A 23,407-nucleotide genomic window follows, 5' to 3' on the forward strand; every position below is an offset into this window, starting at 1 on the left:
TGTCAGGCTGCAAACACTGATCATTAATCTGACAATCTCCTCGAAGCGGGCCGTTCACTGTCCAACCCAGGATGGTCTTAATCGCATAAGGGCCCCCATTCACTGCACGAACCACCTCCCACGGCTCCAAGGCTTGAGGAACATTAGTGCCGATCAGAAGGTCCACATCAGCATCGATCACTGGTATTTTTATGTGTCTCAAATGTTGCCACCTTTGAAGATCTTTTAAGCAGGGAATATTACCTCGATGAACAGGCATACTTCTTTGCGTAAAAATCTCTGGCAGGCCACAAAAGTTGTCTGAATCCAGCCCAGCGTCTTCCAAGTCCGACAACTTGTAACTGTCCACCACTTTCTCTTGTCCCATAGTTCTAAGGAGAATTCCCAGCTTCTTTCCTGTAAGATTTAGACGGTTCATGAGTCGCTCTGTACAAAATGAGGCTGTGCTCCCAGGATCCAAAAACGCATACGTGACCAAGATCTCTTGCCCCCTTTTGGATTTTACCTGAACGGGCAAAATAGAGAGAGTACAGTCCTGCTTACCGGCCCCAGTTAAACCACTAGACTGAACAGACACCACAGCACCTTCCTCAGCCGTTTCCAAGCCAACAGTCGAACTCTTTTGTTTTGCTTTAGGATAAATATGCAGCAACGTAGGGTGCCTATAATTACATATTTTGCACATCAGACGTTTTCTGCAGTCTTTACTCATGTGCCCAATGCACAGACATCCAAAGCACATACGGTTCTCCTTCAAAAAGGACATTTTTTCATCTTGTGTCCTTTTATCTAAAAGAAGACAAACATCAAAAGAATGTCCAGCTCCACAAAACAAACAAACCTTCACTGGTGAGTTCTTTTCCCTTCTGTTTCCAGATTCCACCTTCCCTACAACAGGTGCTACAGCTGTGGCAAAACTACTGCCTCTAACCTTTGAAGTCTGAGATTTTACCATTTTGGATTCCCTTCTTCCTGTTACAGGTGCATCTTGTATATTACCAAAAAGTGGATCACTTGCTAACTTGACTTGCCTCTCAATAAACTCCACAATGTCCGGAAATGCAGCTCTACGGAAAAACTTCTCCTGAATATCACAGGCCACACTTCTCCATCGATCTCGCAGCTTATACGGCAGCTTTTTCACAATAGTTTGCATATTTGCAGGCACATTCAGGTCACTTACGCCGACTCCCATAGAGTTGCAACATTCCCGCAACAATAGAGCATAGGCCTGTAGAGCTTGGATATCTTCAGCTTTAACCATCGGCCATAAAAGCACCTTATCCATATAGGCAGATGATATTTTGAATGGATCGCCAAAATGCTCCTGAAGTAGTGACTTAGCCTTAATGTATCCCTGGGATGGAGGCAGATGCTGACAACTTCGGATCAAATCCCTAGGCTGACCTTTCGTATACTGCTCAAGGTAATACAAACAGTCCTCATGACTTTGCGTTCTCCCTTCGATATTATGTTCAAATCCCCTTACAAACGTTTGATACTGCAGCGGATCTCCGTCGAAAACTTGCAGGTCTCGCTTAGGTAAGAGAAAAAGCGATTGTTGTCCAACCAATAAAGACGTAATTTGATTTTGCTTTTCCAAAACTGTGAGAAAACGCTGATCAGGATTACTCACTATTACAGGTGCAGCTCCATACTGGGAGGGAGTAACTGATGGACGAAAAGCACCTTCTGTCGGAGTGGGCAGACCAGCTCCATTTACAGCAACCGCGGGAAGAGTACGCAGATTGGACGGACCAGCCCTAGTCACAGCCACTGCGGGCAGAGCATGCTTGATTTGTGTCTTGGGCCTCACAGAAGCACCACCTTTAAGCAAAGCTTCCCCTGCAACCCCTGCAGCTGGTGGTTGGGTATTGAACTTAGGCACAAATGTTGCAGCGTCATGGCTTAACTCTTTTCTTTTCTTTTTCAAATAGGAATTCATCCCATCTGATAGAACGGAAAAACAAGAGACACGAGATCCTTCTGAAGTCTTAAACACACTTACTTTGGCCATAGATGCTGCCAGCTCCATGTCCAGATCCAATTCCTCCTTCTTTCTCCTCAACAGCTCCTGCTGTTCCTCCAGTGCATGCTTTTGACTCAGCAACTTCTGACGAGCCAAAAGAGCAGCCATTTCAGCCTCAGCCCTTAATCTGGATGATGATATAGTAGACATAGATTTACTCATAACTGTACTACATTTCTTCGATCTCACTGACACATTGGAAACACTATCACTTGGCATAATGTCATCAACAACATTTGCCTCACTGTCATTAGAGACAATAGGTCCTAAACATGGAACAACAACACCCTCTGCCGGTGCATCTAATGCCTCCAGCAACCATTTATTCGTCTCATCCACAAAGGCAATTTTATGCTCTGTAACACTTTCAAACCAAGCATTTTGTTTTTCTTGTTCTTCAGGTGGGATCATAGGAACTACAGTACCATGAAGATGACATGCTTCTTCAAACAAGTTCGATATATTCTCAAGACATGACTGAATTTTCTCAGCATTCCCAGCACTTTGCATTAAATCCTTAATGTCTCTTATTACACTTTTAATCTTTCTTACTTTTACTTGTCGTTCTTCTTGAAGCCTTTCCACTTTGTGTTCAAAAGCCTTGGGTGTAAGGGTTATTTGTCTCTTATTTAATTCTTTTACCACATCCAACCTGGTATCCTTAGACTCCATCTTTCATCTACATAATCCAATAATCACCAAAAAGTATCTGATAATGACATTAAACAGCGCGCCCTTTAATAGCTTATGTTTCCACATGAAAAAGATACTATACGTTGTCTTTTATTCCCTCTAAATTATCCACAGAGGCTAAGCTAAACTCAACCCTAGTCTTCTGTGCATACTAGCGGTGGGTATTTATGTACCTACATACCGATAGTCTCGAACCAGACTGACCGTCTTAGAACCAGAACTACGGCGGCACTCCCAAGCACAATGCTTCACCCGCTTGACGCACGAACAAAAAGACTACAAAAGGTCCCAAAAACAAACAAATCAGTACAATCACCTTATGCGAAAGTACTGCTAAACCTAGCAGGGAATACAAGCATTTATTGACAACCAATCCACGAACGTTTATAAATGTAATGTAGCTTTCAATAGAGGCGACTACCGTAACCAAAAGAGCGTCATCGCGGCAAATTTATGAATGAATGGGCTTTTACACACGTCCAATGCGCGTTCGCGTCTATCTTTTACAACTTTGAAAGCGCCCACAAACATCAAATGTCGTCCCGACAATACGATTGAATCCACGTTTCAACAAAGATTTCTGTTGACTAAATATTGCGGCGTATATACTCCAAAATTAATCCAAACGCCGCGGCAGGCTAAGACATGTGGGTTAACACTGAAGACGCGTCACGCCGACCCATTGCACAGAATGTTAAGTCTTTATTGCACAAGGAACAAACACTTACTTGATAGATGTTCTTCATATATCACACAAGTATACCTGAGACAGTGCATTCACAAGATGTTGATGAGGACGGTGACGGTGACGGTGACGGTCAACAGAAAGTTTCTCCCCATGCTCACCCTGCCGCCATGATCCAAACCCATTTTTCCCCTGCACAGGTGAGCACACACACTAATAAAGACACCACGCCCCCAGTGCCACCCACAGTAACCAATGACGTCAATTAGCACATGCGCACACAACTGCATAGAAAAAGAGGAAATATTATAAAAGAAATCAGACCCAATGTATGGCTCCTACACTGACAATGGTTAAAAGCCTTGGCTTTATCTTAGACGCTGAGCTAAAAATGGATAAACAAATAAATTCTGTAGTTAAATCTATTTTTTTTTCATTTAAAGCTCTTAGAAAAAACCACGCCTTTTTTATCTCCGACAAATTTTGAGAGAGCTATTTCTGCGGTTGTCTTCTCCAGAATGGATTATTGTAGTTCACTGTATGCTGGGATGGATAAAAAAAGCTCTGGCACACTTGCAAAACATACAAAATGCTGCAGCCAGATTGATAAAGTCAGCCAAGAGAATGGATCATATTACACCTTTATTGAGATCTTAAATTGGCTGCCAGTCGAGTATAGAGTGCACTACAAGATTATTGTTTTAAAGCACTACATAATTTGGCCCCACCATACCTTTCTGAGTTAGTCGTTATACATCCCGCCTAGGTCATTAAGATCGGAAAATCAAAATCTCCTTGTGACTTCAAGAACAAATTATAAACGTAAAGATGACAGAGCATTCTCCCGTGTGGGTCCAAAACTGGAATGATCTTCAGAGGTGGACAGTAACTAAGTACATTTACTTGAGTACTGTACTTAAGTACACTTTTTGAGTCTCTGTACTTTACTGGAGTATAATTTTTTCAGGATACTTTTACTTTTACTTCACTACATTTGAAAGACAAATATCGTACTTTTTACTCCACTACATTTCTATCAAGGTCGAAAGTCGTTTCTGCAGCGGCTCTGAAAGTCGTTGGATGATTTTTTTCCATCTTTAAAAGTTTTTTTTGGTGTTGTTGTTTCAGACAGTCTATCAGGAATCACTCTTATAGGGTCATATACATTTCCCCAACTTTTTTTGAACACTGATCTGTTCATAGCAAAATGGAAGAAGACGGTTCTTAGGCTCAAGTGTGTGCACCCATAGCCGTACTTTGAAAGTAAGTTTCAGTTTAAAAAAATATCAAGATTAGTTTAGTTGGCATACACTTGATGTCTTATAAAATATTTAAAATATAAACATCTGGGAGAAAGAGAAGAGTAAAGTTGTGAGAATATCAGATGTGTATCAGTGTATTGGATCCGTGCATTCGGCCTTAAAGCGACAGCAGCTTTATAAAGAGCTCTGTAACTTTTCTACAAGTATTTAAATGAGTTTAAGTTAGTCGTATGCTAGTATGTCAGATGGAGCGTCACTGACTGGCTTAAACCATGATGGCATAATGTGCATTTATACAACAATAATAAAATAATGCATTTGCATAAAAAAGGAAATTTACTTTTATACTTAAGTACTTTTGAAAACAAATACTTCTGTACTTTTACTTGAGTAAAAATCTATTTGTACAACTTTCACTTGTAACGTAGTAATATTTGACCAGTAGTACTTTTACTTTTACTCAAAGGGGGGGGTGAAATGCTGTTTCATGTATACTGAGCTTTTTACACCTTTAAAGACTTGGATTCCCATCCTAAACATAGACAAAGTTTCAAAAACTAATGTTGGACGTTTGATGGAGTATTTCTGTGTTAAAAATACTCCTTCCGGTTTCTCACAAGTTTCGGCGAGTTTTTTTCGAGTATGGCTCGACTTGACGTTAAATAGATCGGAAGGTCCTTGTATGGGCCGTACGGGCTCTTCTCCCGGTAGGGTGCGCGCGCGTGACTAGAGCGAGAGAGGAAATGCACGCTGTAAACAGTCTCTCAGGTGCAGATCCAGTCATCCGTGAACACTTATGTCGCGCCGCGCTCCACTTTATTCCTATGGGTGACGTCGAACGACTTCAACGCTTCAGCACAGCATTCCGGGAAGGCAGCGCTGCATTTGAACCGATTTGAACGCAGAAATGACGGGAAGCTTCAAGGCATCGCTTCAGTCGCGTCGCAAAGTGGATTTCCACGGTCACTGCTGTCACAGGACTTCACCAAATCATACCAAAGAAGTGTGTTTTTGACGGAGCGGTCCCAGCGATAAAGTTCGATCCTGCTTTGGAAGCAGCGGGTGAGTAAATCAACTTTAAATGTCTCTGCTATTGGCTACCGTCGCGTGAGTAAACATCAGTAAACGACACGATCGCGTGCTTCATCATTCAAATGCGCTAACGGTTACTCCATTGTTGTTCTGTATAACGTTACACTATTCTGACTCTGATGTGCAAAACCGTTTTGCTTGCTACCTCTAAGGTCTAGTCACATACAATAGTCCATAAACCGAATCATGTCCTCATAAACTGCGCGTAAAGACACACAGAGGCCCCTAAATACAGTCCATACCACAGAGACGGACATCCTGATGTTGCCGTTTCTCCTGTTCAGTTTATTTCAGCCTCCGAACGTGATTCTGGATCATTATCTGTATTAGCTGAGATCGATAGCAAGGGTTTCTCCACGCTTGAGGACGTCACCGCTTTGTGCACATTCGTCATTCTTTAGCTCCGCCCACACGATACGCCTCCAGGCGCTCGGTTTTTTCCGGAAAGACTCGGTACAGCCCATATTTCTTTTATAAATATGATAAAACGAAAGACTTTTCGGAGATATGAAGGATGCAATACTACTCTATAGGTACTCAAGATTGACATGAGATTGACTGAAACTGAGTGTTTCACCCCCCCTTCAAGTAATGAAGTTGTGTACTTTGTCCACCTCTGGTGATCTTCCGCACTCAGTCAGATCAGCAACGTCCTTGGTTATGTTTAAAGCTTTGTTGAAGACCTACTTTTTAGAGGTTGCTTGGGGATCAGTCTAATGTGGCCTGGCCTGTTGGATAAAAGTGATCTAGTATGTTGTTGTGTCCTGCTGTAATGTTGCTTATTTGTGTTTTGTTTGATATTGTTGTGATTGTTTGTATGACATTTTTAATGAAGTGTTTTATCATACTATTTGTGAAGCACCTTGGGCAACGTCTGATGTATTATGTGTGCTATATAAATAAAAAAATAAAATAAAAAAGATTAAATGTAAATGTAAATGTAGGCAAATTTTCATTCAACATTTTAAAATAAATCAAATATTAGATCAAATTAACACAGAATCAGCTTTGCGTTGCTGTCGGCGATCATGTAAAGGATCAGCCAAATTTCAAAAGTGGTTGTTCAGAAAAGTGCTAAGTTTTATGTCATCTAGTAGTTTAGAAGAGAATAAAGTTAAATGTGTCTTTAACTCCGTGTGCCTTTAACCCTGTTGTACCCTTCTAGGAATTTACTTTCAACACCTGTGGTGGTGGTCGTTGTTAAATAAGCCAAACTCATATCTCATATATTTTAGTCCATCTTATAAGTATTATCTACTCACATTGTTCACTTAAGTACTGTATATGATATATTGTCATAACTTATCTTTTCAGTCATGGCGTCCTCCAGTGGTCCAGCACTAAATGAGGAGCTCCAGTGCTCCATCTGTCTAGAAGTGTTCACTGATCCAGTCACCACTCCATGTGGACACAACTTCTGCAGATCCTGCCTGGTGTTCTGTGACGTCTGTGATGAAAGAAAGCAGAAAGCTGTGAAGACCTGCCTGACATGTCAAAGCTCTTACTGCGAGACACATCTGGAGCCTCATCTCAGAGTCCCACGTCTAAAGAAACACAAACTCATCAATGCTGTGGAAAATCTGGAGGATTATATATGCCAGAAACACGAGAGACCTCTGGAGCTGTTCTGCAGAGATGATCAGATGCGTGTGTGTCTGTCCTGCGCTGAAGGAGAACACAGGACTCACAAAACTGTTCCTATAGAAGAGGAGAGTCGAGAGAAGAAGGTGAAGAGTTACAGACAAAACACTTTAAACACCACATGAAATGCTTCCCATGTGTTGATGTTGGTCATATTGATGGGCTTGTCATTTAAAAAAATAAATAAATCAGCTACGAGTAAATTGTCAGATTAAGAATGCAACATTTGTTCTTCAAAACTGACAGACAAAGCTGGACTAAAAGCCAGGAGAATTCATGACGTTTTCATTATTCAAATAAAAAAAATGTTGTCCGAAGATTAATCGCTAAATTCAGAGATGTGTGTGTGTGTGTGTGTGTGTGTGTGTGTGTGTGTGTGTGTGTGTGTGTGTGTGCTTTTCTCTGTATGGATCATCAGCAGGTTCAGACACAGACAGATGTGCAGCAGAAGAAGATTCAAGAGATCGAACACTCAGAGCCGAGAAAAGTGAGTGGTGATTTAAATCATTCGGCTTCTTGTACTTTGGGCCACAACTTGTGATGTTCCTTCGACAAGTGTTTTTTGACTCTCTCTTTTTGCAGAATCTCACCTCCAGTTTCCTTACTTCATCTAAAACCGTCCACATTTCAAACGGGATGATCATTGGTCTAGGTATCCTGTTGGTAGCAGTATTGCCGTATGCCGTAAGTATGTGTGTAAGTGTGTAAGTGCATTGGTTTTTTAGTGTGTCTTCAGCTGCTTCTTGAATGGTCACACGCAGTTTTTGTGCTGGTGTCGTGCTCTCTGCTTGATTTTTAACATTTATGTTATGTTATCCAGGAACAGTACGTCAAAAAATATGTTTTTACTGAGTAGTGTGCAATACTATCCACTAGCCAGACCGATAAACTAACACAAACCGAGAGTTAACTTCGGGCCAGGCGCGTAATGGTGGCAACGCTCATGCGTCTGATGAAACCGTCTATATAAATAAAGTGACTTGACTTGGACATTGTCTGGCTGAGGCCCTGCGCTGTGACTTGATCATGGTCAGTCATTAAGCAAAGTTCCTGCAACCTCGGCTCAGAAAGACTCTTGTGCATTTGCTTTGGCTTAGTAGACTTGCAGGGTGCCATTGCATGCTAACCAGCATCACTGTAAGCCTCAGCAGTTAGAGCTGGATGGGAGCTGTGGATGACCCCACCATTGCAGGAATGCACTGCACACTAGGGGTTGAACGACTTTCATTTTTTTAAATTAATTTGAATTAATTAATTTAATTAATTAATTTGAATTAATTCTACCTGGCAGCGTCTCTCTACTAATAGTGAAGCTGTGAGTTTTAGTTATCAAGAAATATATGCTAGAACGTTTCAGTTTCCAAACTATTTTTTTGATAAATCACAGAACAGTGTTGACAATACATTTCTGCACTACTGGATGGTTTTGTGTGAGGCGCGCGCGATCTCCGCGTGATGTGCGATCGGCTATGTGTGTGTGTTGCAATATGCAGCACGCAGTTAAGTGCGATGATTAACTTACGTGTACAATAAGCGTGCATTCTCCCGATCAGTTTTGAGCATCCAGATGGTAATCAAACATCTTGTGGAGAGCTCATGGAGTATGCATTTATTTGTCATTTTTAACTGTTCAAAATACAGCCTGCGTGTCAGAATTGTTTGTCCTGTTGCGCCCTCTATAGGCAGCGACTAGTTGACGTCAAGCTTAAAGCGTCGTGACAGAGCATTAAGGTCGACTAGTTGATTAGTCGGTGCAACCCCTACTGCACACTCCATCTGGGGAATCCTCACAAACCCCCTGACCGCCCCACCACCGAGGGTAGTGAGAGAGGAAAACGTATGCAGATTTTGGCACTTTTGGCATTCCATATATTTGGCAACAATATGCCTCCATATTGCCGCGTTTTTCATGCACATCCGGGAAAAAGTTGAAGGGCCAGCCGAATTATGCATTCCTGTGTCAAGTAATGAGGCTGAGCACACAGCAGCCTGGGAAAGCATGGCTGTCAACTCTGAATCTGATTCAGCATTAGCACACATTACAGTGAGAAGATCAGCATCATCTTTATTCCCAGAGCATAACAGCCCTCTCCGATGCAGCAATTGACAGAAAGCAATACAGTGCAGCCCCCTGTGAGACAGGGATCAGGTACAGCCTGCTGCATGCGCGCGCACACACACACACACACACACACACACACACACACCCACAGTGAAGTGCAGTGTTTGACCTCTTATGAGACCGTAACCACAGCTGAAGCGTCATCAACACCCGCAGCAGAGGCTTCTTTCCTGAAGAACAGGCTTGAAAGATCACTCTTAGTAAACTGTCAGGGAATAAACAGTAGAACTGTTTACTAAAATGTTAACTGAACTAAAGATGCATTCCACCTGCTGCTCATATACCCAGTGTGTGGCAGCAGATGCAAAGATTAATTACACTCAAAGTAGATCGGTCTCTCTGTCGAGATTCCTATTCATCGGACAGTCCGGCGTGGCGCTGAATGTGACAGACTGAAAGGGAAGTCATTTCTGAGTTCTCACCTCATCCCTTACCTCAACCCTGACAAACAGTGTCAAATACTAGCTTTAAATGTTTAGGTACTTACGTCTTACTCCCCGCTCTTCCACCATTAAAACCTGAAGCTCCTTGCTTAAATTGGTGCTCAGATTCTGTGAGCAGTGAAGCCTGCCTTCTCTGATTTGAATGTCCATCTCAGTCATTTTGAAATCAATGTATCGCTGTTACAATGCTGAGGCAAACCAGCTTAAAATATTACTTAATGTAACTTTGCCCAGTTAGGTGGTGGGGAACACAGATGAATAGAAATCATTCAGTGTTGAGTTCTTTACTAATCTAATCCAATCCATTTAGAGAGGTCACTCTGAGCAGCTGAAGATGATGGAGGAACCGCAGAAACGGGCTGAAGATCTCAATAAAGAGCTGCAGCAGGAAATCACTGAACTAAAGAGAAGAAACATTGAGCTGGAGCAGGAAATCACTGACCTGAAGAGGAAAACCATTGAAACTGGTAAGTGAATATTAGGGGTGTAAGAAAATATTGATACATGTAAATATTGCGATATGTTTTGCGATACTGTATAGATTCACAAAAACACTGTATTGATATTTATATATTTACATCCAAGATTCATGGCTTCGTGTTTCGGTTTAAACCACAGATAAAATCAAACCCAACCTCTAGATGGCATTTTTATCTTGCTGGTGATGACTTTGCATCATTTTTCACAAACAAAACCTCCTTCATTAGCAGCCAGTTCTCCTCACCACAATCTGACACGCACATCTCAACAACTAACACACACATGCTCCAATCCTTCTCTCTGCTCTCCGAGGCAGATATTTCTAAACTCATCCTTTCCAATCACCCTACTACCTGTCCACTTGATCCTATTCCCACTCACCTCCTTCAGGCCATTTCTTCTTCAGTCACTCCTGCACTCACTCACATTCTCTTCACACGGGAACCTTTCCCACAGCATTTAAGCAGGCTCGGGTAACCCCACTGCTTAAGAAACCCTCTCTGAATCCAGCACTTTTAGAAAACTACAGACCGGTATCCCTTCTGCCCTTCATTGCAAAGACACTTGAGCGAGTTGTGTTCAATCAACTCTCTGTGTTTCTTGAACAGAACAACCTCCTGGACAACAACCAATCCGGCTTCAAAAGCGGCCATTCGACTGAGACTGTCTTGCTCTCGGTAACTGAGGCACTGAGACTGGCAAAAGCAGCTTCCAAGTCCTCAGTGCTCATCCTGCTGGATCTGTCTGCTGCTTTTGACACAGTTAACCACCAGATCCTCCTGTCAACACTTAAGAAGACGGGGATCTCAGGAACTGCTCTCCAGTGGTTCAGGTTCTCTGGTAGGTCCTACAGGGTGTCATGGAGAGGTGAAGTGTCTAAGTCACATCATCTAGCTACTGGGGTTCCCCAGAGCTCAGTGCTTGGACCACTTCTCTTCTCCATCTACATGTCATCATTAGGCTCTGTCATTCAGAAACACGGCTTCTCCTATCACTGCTATGCTGATGACACCCAACTCTACTTCTCATTTCAACCAGATGATCCTACAGTCAGTGTTTGTATCACTGCCTGTCTGACAGTCATTTCTGACTGGATGAAGGAGCATCACCTTCAACTCAATCTTGCAAAGACAGAATTACTTGTTGTCTCAACCAACCCAGCACTTCATCAAAATTTCTCTATTCAGCTCGGTTCATAGACCACAACTCCATCCAGGACAGCCAGGAACCTTGGAGTTGTGATTGATGACCAGTAAAACTTCACTGACCACATTACTGCAACAGCCCGGTCCTGCAGATTTGCCTTATATAACATTAGAAAGATTAGACCCTTCCTATCAGAACAGGCAGCAAAACTCCTGGTTCAAGCTCCTGTTCTCTCCAGACTGGACTACTGTAATGCTCTTCTGGCTGGGCTTCCAGCATGCACTATCAAACCCTTGCAGCTGATCCAGAATGCAGCGGCGAGAGTGGTCTTTAATGAGCCGAAGAGAGCGCATGTTACGCCTCTCTTCATCAGACTGCAGTGGTTGCCAATGGCTGCTCGCATCAAATTCACGGCACTGGTTCTCGCCTACAAAGAAACCACTGGCTCTGCACCAATATACCTAAACTCGCTTGTTCGGACTTAGACACCCTCGTTCTGCGAGTGAACGGCGCCTCGTGGTTCCATCCCAAAGAGGCATGAAATCACTCTCACTTTTCCTGGACCGTTCCCACCTGGTGGAATGAACTGCCGATCTCAATTCGTGCTGCCGAGTCTGGAGCCATTTTCAAAAAGCATCTTAAGACACATCTTTTCCAACTGCACCTGACCAATAAAGACTAGCACTTAACCTAAAAAAAGGTGTACTGTGCTCGATTAACTGAGACTTCTTACAGCACTTGCAGGTTGTTGGCCTTGTTTGTTTTGTTGCTTCTATTGCTCTCAAATTTTTGCAAGTCGCTTTGGATAAAAGTGTCTGCTAAATGATTAAATATAAATGTAAATGTAGATTTACACACAAGCCGTAAGATATGGCTACTGAGCTTTCAGAGAAGATACAGTCTCGGCGAGCATCTTTTGAAAACACATTGTGTATTTCTAGAGAAGCTCACCTGGGAGCCCAGAAATGTACGAAGATATTTTAAGTTTTTTCTAAGGGGCTTCTTCAGGGTTTCTTAAATGTAAAGAGGGGGGCTTCATTCATACAGATGTCTTCTTTGTTTATTTTCGTCTCTCTCTCTTCAGTAGACACCGTGAAAACTACAAGAAATAAAAACATAATATTCAAATTATGCATTTCTCTCGTCCAGTGTCTTCCGATATTCAAATGAACGTCCACAACAGAAATATGACTATTTAAGGCAATGCAAGGTCATTTTATTTTGTATAGCACATTTTCATACACAATGGCAATTCAAAGTGCTTTACATAGAAATTAATTAAAATAGTGATAACGTATGCATAATAAGTAACATATGCATAACCATTAAAATATTTGTAAATAGAAAAAAATAAAAATAATAAATAAAAATATACTGGTGAGTAATAGATCCCTATCTGCCCGATTCCAGATTCGTTACCCCTATCTGAGATGGAAGAGATGGAGGAGGTTCGCAATGTCTCCATGACCTTACAAGTCGGTCCAAGACGGGCTTCCGTAGGGGACGTTAGCTTTGCCCCGCAGGGCCTCCCCTTTCTTAAGTCCGCTTCACTGTCTGCTACAACAAGCATAATGAAGCGAAACACACTGCTCTCCTTTTCCAATCTCTTCCAGTCAGACAACCCTAACCAAAAATAATAATCAACATATGCATAAGAAATAAAAATACACAGTTGCAAAGAGAATTAAAAAGAATAAAATGATGAACCAAAGATAAGAACAAAGGTAAACTAAAACAGTTATAAAAGAATAAACAAGATGATGCATAGATAAGGTGCGATCAGTCGGACGTACAGTGCTCAGAGCTCATTCAGTAAATGCACAGCTAAACAGATGTGTTTTGAGTCTGGATTTGAATGTGGCGACTGTTGGAGCACATCTGATTTGTTCAGGAAGCTGGTTCCAACTGTGGCTGGCAGAGATCTGAGGACTGGTGTGATATGGTCATATTTTCTGGTTCTGCTCACAATCCTGGCAGCAGCGTTCTGTATGAGCTGCAGCTGTCTAATGGTCTTTTTGGGAAGGCCGGTGAGAAGGCCATTACAATAGTCCACCCTACTGGTGATGAAAGCATGAACGAGTTTCTCTAAGTCTTGCCTGCAAACAAAGCATCTAATTCTTGCAATATTTTTCAGATGATAGTAAGCTGATTTAGTTATGGCTTTGACATGACTACTGAAACTCAGGTCGGACTGTAAAATCACTCCAAGATTCCTGACTTGATTTTTTGATATCAGGCCTTTAGCCTCAAGATATGCGTTCACCTTGAGAATTTCATCTTTGTTTCCAAACGTAGTGATATTAATCTTAGTTTGACAAATAACAGGCAGCAGATTGGATGGGTTTGCTATATGGTCTAACAATGCCTTAGACTTTATATCACGTAACAGAACAGAAATACAGAAAGAGGCAGGGGCACTGGTTTCCCACTTGTTCTGTAAATAATTGATAAAGTTACTGTAATCATAGCGGGGACCCAAAACACATCACTGAGAGCTGGAATCAGTTGTTTTTGGTTCATCTACAACCGATGAAGGATGGTTTGGGCGCTGGCGTTGTGAAGGAAGAAATCTCACTGGGGGAGGGCGAGCTGTGTCCATAGTTTTTGGCGGTTGTGGGGCTTGGCTATTTTTTGTTGATATCTGGGGGCTCATAGAAATTGAGTGTGATAATCTGGTTCTTTTCTCTGAGAAGCTCAAGTTCAAGAGTTTTATTTGTCACATACACAGTTATACAGAGTACAACCAGCAGTGAAATGTAAACAGGTCCGCTCCATGGACAGCAAATAACAATTAACAAAAAAAGCACAATAAATTATAAAATAGGAATAGGATAAAATAGGAATAGGATAAGGTGCTATATATATATACATATGTAGAATTATGAATAAATCAAGTAAAAGAAATGAGATGTGGAATAAAATAAGTGAGATAAAGCAAACTGGAGACTATAAAAATAAATACGTGGATAACAGAAGTGCAGGAGTGTAATGTGCAAACAGCATTATAATGAGTAGTTACAGGAACACAAGAATAAAGTGCAGTGCAATATCAGTATGTGAGTTTGTTAGTACTGAAGTGAGGTGAAGTCACATGGCCTGTGGGAAGAAACTCCTCCTGAGTCTCTCAGTTTTGGCCATCAGGCTACGGAAGCGCTTACCAGAAGGCAGCCGGGTGAAGTGGGGGTTGGCCGGGTGATTAATGTCCTTGATGATTTTTGTAGCTCTGCCTCTGCATCGTTTGATGTAGATGTCCTGCAGAGACGGGAGAGCTGACCCTGAGATGCGCTCGGACAAGCGCACCACTCTTTGCAGGGCTTTGCAGTCGTGACTGGTGCTGTTACCATACCACGCTGTGATGCACTGAGTCAGTAAACTTTCTATCACCCCTGAATAGAAAGTTTTCAGGATAGCTGGTGAGACTCAGAATTTCCTCAGCTGGCGCAGGTGGTACAGTCTTTGCCTGGCCTTTTTCACCTGAGACTGGATATGTGCAGTCCAGGTCAGGTCCTCGGAGATGTTGACACCCAGGTATTTGAAGCTGCTCACTCTCTCTACTGGTGTCCCGCTGATCATGAGAGGGGAATATGACCGTTGCTGTCTCTTCCTGAAGTCCACAATCAGTTCTTTGGTCTTGTTCACATTCAGAAGGAGACAGTTGTCTTGGCACCATGATGTCAGTTGCTCCACCTCGTCCAAGTATGCGGTCTCATTGTTGTTGGAAATGAGGCCCAGGACAACAGTATCATCCGCAAACTTGATGACAGAGGTGGAGCTGTGTGTGGACAAACAGTCATGCGTGTAGAGAGAGTAGAGCAGGGGACTGAGGACACAGCCCTGTGGAGCTCCCACACTCACGGTGATGGGGGTGGAGGTGAACTGTCCTACTCTCACCACTTGAGGTCTGCCAGTGAGGAAATCTTCAATCCAGTGACAGAGAGAAGAGTTCAGTCCGAGATCCAGGAGTTTGTTAGTTAGCTTAATGGGAACTATGGTGTTAAAGGCTGAACTATAGTCAATAAATAGCAGTCTTACATAGTTCCCATTCTTGCTGTCGATGTGTGTGAGGGAGGAGTGGAGGACGTGAGAGATGGCATCTTCAGTCGATCTATTGGGACGATAGGCGAACTGAAGAGGGTCCAAGGTGTCGGGGATGGAGGAGCAGATGTTGTTTTTGATGAGTCTCTCAAAGACCTTCATGACTAAAGACGTGAGAGCCACTGGGCGATAGTCATTTAGGCAAGAGGGTTTACTGTTCTTAGGGACAGGGATGATGGTGGATTTTTTGAATGAGGTTGGGACCACAGATGTAGCAAGGGACTCATTGAAGATGGATGTGAGGAGTCCGGCGAGCTTATCAGCACAGGACCGCAGGACACGACCTGAAACGCCATCCGGACCAGCAGCTTTCCTAACATCCACACGTTTGAGTGTCCTACGAACTTCATCCACCGAGACAGAGATCACGTGATTGTTGCAGCTCTGAGTGATTCTGTCTGACGCGTCACTCGGCGGTGTCGCGCTGCCGCGATTGCCATCAAAGCAAGCGTAGAAAGAGTTTAACTCGTTCACAAGCAACGGATCAGCTCTCACTTCTGCAGAGGATTTCGTTCCAAAAGCACAGATGGTCCTCAGTCCCTGCCACATCCGCCGGGAGTCGTTGAGTTGGAAATAAGACTCCACGTGATCCCTATAACGGGGATCGATCGAAAACAGGGATGCTGGAAAAAGGAATAACATGTCTGGTGATGGGGGCTGTTTTCCTGTTGTTTTCGAAGGCTGAAATATGTCCTCGTCCAGGTCATGGATTGACTTAGACATTTCATCGAGCTTAATGTTCAGACCAGTCATAAAGAGTAACAGTACACTAGTCTGACCCCCGATGATGCCCACTTCTTTCTGTGCCTCCGCAGTCCGGGGTGAGATATTGCGGTTCAGTGCCTCGATCTGTGTCACTGAATCTTGGAGCAGTTGTAATCTGCCACAGTCTGTCTGTGGTGAGCTCTGTGGGCAGGGCTCAGCTGGAATTTTTTGTGTTTGAGCAGTGGTTGTTGTGTCTGCGTGGTGTTAACATTATCCTTGTTGGATGTGTCAATCGCATGTCAATTCAGGTGCAGAAATGAAGTCCTGTGGTCGTCGATACTCTGTCCAGGTGTGTGTGTGTGTGTGTGTGTGTGTGCTATCCAGGTTGAGTGTGTTGCCACACTCAGCTGACCACAGCTGAAGGATGATAAAGGGAGAAATAAATATTGTCCTTTAACACTCTTACACCAAGTTTGTTTGGGTGGAGGTAATTTGATGTAAACTGTTGTCTCTGACTCCAGACGAGATTAAAGTTGTCGATGAAGTTCAGTCCCTTCATCATGCAGGTTTTTTGCAGCCATTAATTAAGCCCAAGCAACCGTGAGAATCTGTTTGTTCCTCTTGCTGGCAGTGGTCCACTGAAGAATGTTTCAAAAAAGTTCATTGAAATCCCTCTTAATGAGTTCTGACTGCTCTCTATTAATATCGTTCTTCCCCACATGAATGATAAGTTGTTTTACAGTCTCATGTTACATCATAATGTTCTGTATTTCCCTGTTTACATCAGAAACTGTTACTTGTGGTAGGCAGCATGTAGTTGTATCCCTGCTGCTAATGTTTCTGACACCCACTATCAGAGTCCTTGGCTCGGCTGCTCTCTGAGCTGAGGACCGCTGTCTCGACCTTGAGTGCCTGTTAGTATCAATGTAAGCTGCGGGCTGATTCAGTCTGTGTTTGATCACATTTATTACGTTTGGGGATTTCTCACCCACATTCATAATACTTCAAATCTGTTTTCAAGGTGTATAGACGGTGGGGGGAAATTCGTGTTTGCAATCCTTGTGTCTGGGGTAGAGCATGCTACTGCAGCAATATATGTACCTCGTGACAATCTGATGTCTCGAGGGCCTTTAGGTCTTGCCTCCTGTTTGTGCCATCGATTAGTGTGTTGATCAGTTACTTGTTTCTCTATCTGTTTAGTAGCACTACATTTATGGGACTCACCGGCTGTGTGCAGAGGGCGTTCGTGAAGAAGCTCTGCTGTGTGATTGGTCTGGATTGGTGGTTCTGCAAATAGCTTTGTTTCAAGAATGGCAATCCATTGTAAAAGTCTGTGGCAGTTTGTGCAGCAAGAAGATTCTTGAACTAGAAGAGTCTCTTTCCTATCCTTTTGTTATCCTTTTGAAAGTAGGGAGCTGTGTTTTCCCTTCTGGAATGTAAGCTGATGGCAGTGGGAGGCTGGTCGTATGAAATATTCAGCTTTTTTGTAGTAATCCAGTCACCAGATTTCCTAGTTTTATCATTGAAGTCAAGCTTTGTTGTTTGAGTACTGTGTTGATTTGCTGAAGTTGAAATTAGGAGATAAAATAAAGAAGAGATAGAGCAAAGCATGGAGCAGTAAGCAGGAGCGTCCGAACAGTAGCTAAGCATGAAGTAGAAGTAAACATCATTAACACAATAATCACATTGCGCACATAAAGCAATACAAAACAACACCATAGTCATTATGAAGTATATAAAGTTACATTACCGCGTGCACCTCTCAGACCAAGCAGACAAAACAACTCTCTTCAGGCCATATTTAATTTCTCTGTGTTAATGCTCGACCTTTCCAAATGACGCAGACCCTGTCCCAACTCAAAACCGGGTCATGTGACACATTACGTCTCATAAATCCCACCCAAAAACCCCCAACTTCAAACATTTCAAAGAGCATACATTATAAATACATTTGTTGTTGTTTTAATTAAATGAATAAACTCAAATTATTGAATTTATAACAAAAACATAAGAAATCTAGATGCACCCTAGCGGCAGCAAATTTAATCTGCCAGCAAGTATCGTCTAGCAACTCTCAATACCCTTCTGAGCTGTATTCCCCTAACTCTTGTCGGGCCAATCACATCGTGTATAGAGTCGGTGGGCGGGGCCATAATGACGACGGACGAGTTGCGTTTGCGTGCTTCTAGTAAACACAGAAACTGGCGAACGGCGGTCTTTCGAATTAGCTTTGACCGCGACTCTGGAAGACTTGAAGTTAAGCTTTTCTCTGAGAAAAGAACAAAGAACGGCACTGAAGTCATTCTTAAAAAGGGAAGATGTGTTCGGAGTTTTGCCGACCGGATACGGCGAATGTTTAATCTATCAAGGAGCTCTGCTTCACCTTCGTTGCTCTGGTTGGTGTAGCGCTATCCTATCGCGTGCAGAGGGAGTTTGAAAGACAACCGTTTATCCGCCCCTCGGATTGAGCTGTCAATGGGGAGTTTCCAGACCAAACATCTTGATGTGGGTCTGACTTGTCAGGCTATAAAATACCCATCTCAACAAAAAACATGTCCTTTGACAGTTACAACTGCTTTAGGATAAACATAAGATGTTTAGTAACTGTTTTCTCTCTAATATGTGAACTGGAGTGGATCCAGCAGAGAGGCAACAGTGGAGGTAAAATTACTAGCCTTGTTATTGAGGGCTTGTTTTTTGTGAAAATTTTTAGTTTTAGTTTCAGACACAATATCTTCACAAAATCTGATATATGATGTAATACTGTCTGCATGGCTGGGCTTTCCATTGGGCTTGGCCGGGAAGCCCTCTGTTACCCATTTATGTTTGTTTGATTCGTTCAGTTTTATGCTAGTCAGAAATGATTAGCCGCATTTCCACTATCGGGCCAGTGCGAGCGAGGGCTATAAACAGACCAGCCGGGGCTAATAGCCTCCTAATCCTAACCCAGGCCATAATCAAGTGACATAAACTGATATTTATAATAAACGTTGAATTGCATCTGCTCCATGGTGATAACATGGCTACTTTAAACAGCTTCATTAAAGCTTTTAGCTCAAAAGACAAGAGCGCACATTTAGGAAGATCTTGGTAAATTCTCATGTTCATGTCTCATTTCTTTACAGAGAATGGTCATTATTATTTATTTTCTACTAAATTATGCGACCTGAAGAGTGTGCGTCCAACATGTAGGTGTGTTTGTTTCTTCAGTAGAACACAAATGAAGATTTTTAACTCAACCGTTGCTGTGTGTCGGTCATATAATGGGGTGAACGGGTGACAATTCTATGAGAGCAAAAAAAAAAACATGCTTAGACAACGTGCACACAGAGCCCTGTGGCTCATGACGACTCATTGATATCTGAAGACACAAAAGGTTCAGTTTGTGTGTGAAATCGAGCCGTATTTATATCATTTTTTTTTACCTCAAATACAACGCTATATCCAACAGCCTGGAACGCGCTTCACTTCCGGTAAGGAAGGTCAATAAACAAGAAATCTGACATAAAAGGACAGATAAGACATTTACAAAAGCTGTTCATCTCTGGCTTTATTGCTCAGGGTTATTTCAAGGTTTGATCTTCTGTCAAATGAGAGAGAACATCCTGTATTTTATTGTATTATAATTACATATATTTAATATTATGGCTAAAATCTGACTAGGCTACACATAAAGCTACCTAGGCTACCTAAAGCAGGGCTAGACATGTTAATTGTTCTAGGAAGCTTAAAGCTTATTATAATATTTGTGTATTTTGAGCTCCATAATGATGTTCTTGAAGTCATTTGTAGTGTAGATAGGGCTCAAACATAAACTCAAACCCAGAATAAAAACAGGTGGATCTGCAGAGCGAGTGAGTGTATCATTACAGCTCTTCACTATTCTCTCTCTCTCTCTCTCTCTCTCTCTCTCTCTCTCTCTCTCTCTCTCTCTCTCTCTCTCTCTCTCTCTCTCTCTCTCTCTCTCTCTCTCTCTCTCTCTCTCTCTCTCTCTCTCTCTCTCTCTCTCTCTCTCTCTCTCTCTCTCTCTCTGGGTGAAATATCCATTTAAGGTCTCGAACGAGCCGACAAATGACCAAACTAAACACACACGTGAGCACAGGATCACGTCATAAACACACAATTGGAAGTCTGACAGCAATATAAACTGCCTGAAGAGTTTTCCCAGCTCACGAGGACAATTTAGACTCAACAGCAACAATTAGAAATGATTAAAGCTTTAATAAAAATACAAGCTTGGCATTTCTGCTTTTCAATCCTCTGGTCTGATTGTCTCATAGACCTTTACTGTAAAAGCATTTATGTTAAACACATTCTGCATTCTGTTTTACAAACGGATGGACGAACAACATTTACACACCACTGATGCTGCCAATAGAGAGAAACTTACTGTCAACCTGAAATTATTCCTATTAATAATTCATCTTTATATTCTCATCTGTGTTCACAGGGTTAACGTGGGCTCAGAAGTTTGCAGGTACAGTGGTCTTCAATACACACACAATACTTTTGCAGTTACACTTTATTTTAAGATGTCATTGTTACAGTGGAATTAAATATTAAAGTACTGAGTAATATTAATTAACAACATGGACTTACTATAGGGTATGATTTGGGTTTGGTTGAGGGTTAGTTGCAAGTAATTATTCATAATGTACTGTTATTACTTTGGTAAGTAAAGGTAACATGTAACAATGACACTGTAAAATAAAGTAATATAAATGTTTTATACACATGCAAATGTTTGTTCTGAAGTTGATTGATAATGTCTGATCTCTCTCAGTGGATGTGACTCTGGATCCTGATACAGCGAATCCGTATCTCATCCTGTCTGATGATGGAACACAAGTCTATTTTAAAGGCATTAGGCAGGACGTCACTGCAAACCCAATGAGATTCAAAGACATTAATGTTATGGCAAAGCAGGGATTCAGTTCAGGGAGATTTTACTTTGAGGTGCAGGTGAAGGGAAATGATGATTGGAAGTTAGGAGTGGCCAGAGAATCCGTTAACAGGAAGGAGTTACTACTGACTCCTGATAAAGGAGTCTGGATTCTGATTCTGATGCAGAATAATAGATATTTAATTTTTGCTGATCCACCTGTCTCTGTATCTGTGAGAGTGAAACCTGATAAGGTGGGTGTGTTTGTGGATTATGAGGAGGGTCTGGTCTCTTTTTATGACGTGAAGTCCAGATCTCATCTCTGCTCTTTCACTGGTCAGACTTTCACTGACAAACTCTATCCATTTTTAAACCCAGGCTTAAACCTTGGAAACTCAACACCACTGATCATCACACCTGTCTGGTAAAGCGAACAAATGTATATATAATCAAATCTAAAAAGATTAAATATGGATGTGCAGTTTTTTTTTTTTTAAATATGTAAATTTGTATTTGTAAATAAAACCCTAAAAAAAGACTATGCACTAAACCTCAATAAAGTAGATTTTACTTACAAATATACAGTATTGTTCAAAATAATAGCAGTACAATATGACTAACCAGAATAATCAAGGTTTTTCGTATATTTTTTTATTGCTACGTAGCAAACAAGTTACCAGTAGGTTCAGTAGATTCTCAGAAAACAAATGAGACCCAGCATTCATGATATGCACGCTCTTAAGGCTGTGCAATTGGGCAATTAGTTGAAAGGGGTGTGTTCAAAAAAATAGCAGTGTGGCATTCAATCACTGAGGTCATCAATTTTGTGAAGAAACAGGTGTGAATCATTTAAGGATGAAGCCAACACTTGTTGAACATGCATTTGAAAGCTGAGGAAAATGGGTCGTTCAAGACATTGTTCAGAAGAACAGCGTACTTTGATTTAAAAGTTGATTAGAGAGGGGAAAACCTATAAAGAGGTGCAAAAAATGATAGGCTGTTCAGCTAAAATGATCTCCAATGCCTTAAAATGGAGAGCAAAACCAGAGAGACGTGGAAGAAAACGGAAGACAACCATCAAAATGGATAGAAGAATAACCAGAATGGCAAAGGCTCAGCCAATGATCACCTCCAGGATGATCACAGACAGTCTGGAGTTACCTGTAAGTACTGTGACAGTTAGAAGACGTCTGTGTGAAGCTAATCTATTTTCAAGAATCCCCCGCAAAGTCCCTCTGTTAAAAAAAAGGCATGTGCAGAAGAGGTTACAATTTGCCAAAGAACACATCAACTGGCCTAAAGAGAAATGGAGGAACATTTTGTGGACTGATGAGAGTAAAATTGTTCTTTTTGGGTCCAAGGGCCACAGGCAGTTTGTGAGACGACCCCCAAACTCTGAATTCAAGCCACAGTACACAGTGAAGACAGTGAAGCATGGAGGTGCAAGCATCATGATATGGGCATGTTTCTCCTACTATGGTGTTGGGCCTATTTATCGCATACCAGGGATCATGGATCAGTTTGCATATGTTAAAATACTTGAAGAGGTCATGTTGCCCTATGCTGAAGAGGACATGCCCTTGAAACGGTTGCTTCAACAAGACAATGACCCAAAACACACTAGTAAACGGGCAAAGTCTTGGTTCCAAACCAACAAAATTAATGTTATGGAGTGGCCAGCCCAATCTCCAGACCTTAATCCAATTGAGAACTTGTGGGGTGATATCAAAAATGCTGTTTCTGAAGCAAAACCAAGAAATGTGAATGAATTGTGGAATGTTGTTAAAGAATCATGGAGTGGAATAACAGCTGAGAGGTGCCACAAGTTGGTTGACTCCATGCCACACAGATGTCAAGCAGTTTTAAAAAACTGTGGTCATACAACTAAATATTAGTTTAGTGATTCACAGGATTGCTAAATCCCAGAAAAAAAAAATGTTTGTACAAAATAGTTTTGAGTTTGTACAGTCAAAGGTAGACACTGCTATTTTTTTGAACACAACCCTTTCATGAGCCCAAAATGGCTCATGTCACACCTCTCTTCATCTCTGCATTGGCTACCACTCGCTGCCCGGATCAAATTCAAAGCTCTGACTCTTGCTTATGGATCTTCCACAAGCTCAGCACCCGCA

The 23,407-nt window shown here is 42.0% G+C and overlaps 2 protein-coding genes across 2 annotated transcripts in view; both read left to right on the top strand.

Annotated features, from left to right (window-relative positions):
• LOC137079135 (E3 ubiquitin-protein ligase TRIM39-like) overlaps positions 1–22,130 on the top strand; it is a 30,108-nt gene extending 7,978 nt beyond the window's left edge. Inside the window, exons 2-7 of the mRNA XM_067447100.1 lie at positions 7,076–7,488; positions 7,821–7,889; positions 7,985–8,107; positions 10,278–10,434; positions 20,844–20,870; positions 21,177–22,130. Of these exons, the coding sequence (XP_067303201.1) occupies positions 7,078–7,488; positions 7,821–7,889; positions 7,985–8,107; positions 10,278–10,434; positions 20,844–20,870; positions 21,177–21,703 (1,314 nt within the window). The 5' untranslated portion in view covers positions 7,076–7,077 and the 3' untranslated portion in view covers positions 21,704–22,130. The remainder of the gene's footprint in view (positions 1–7,075; positions 7,489–7,820; positions 7,890–7,984; positions 8,108–10,277; positions 10,435–20,843; positions 20,871–21,176) is intronic.
• LOC137078301 (E3 ubiquitin-protein ligase TRIM39-like) overlaps positions 1–23,407 on the top strand; it is a 163,873-nt gene that overhangs the window by 63,904 nt on the left and 76,562 nt on the right. The gene's annotated exons all lie outside the window — the stretch shown is intronic.

The sequence above is a fragment of the Pseudorasbora parva genome, chromosome 6 (assembly GCF_024679245.1).
Source record: "Pseudorasbora parva isolate DD20220531a chromosome 6, ASM2467924v1, whole genome shotgun sequence".
Lineage (NCBI taxonomy): Eukaryota > Metazoa > Chordata > Actinopteri > Cypriniformes > Gobionidae > Pseudorasbora > Pseudorasbora parva.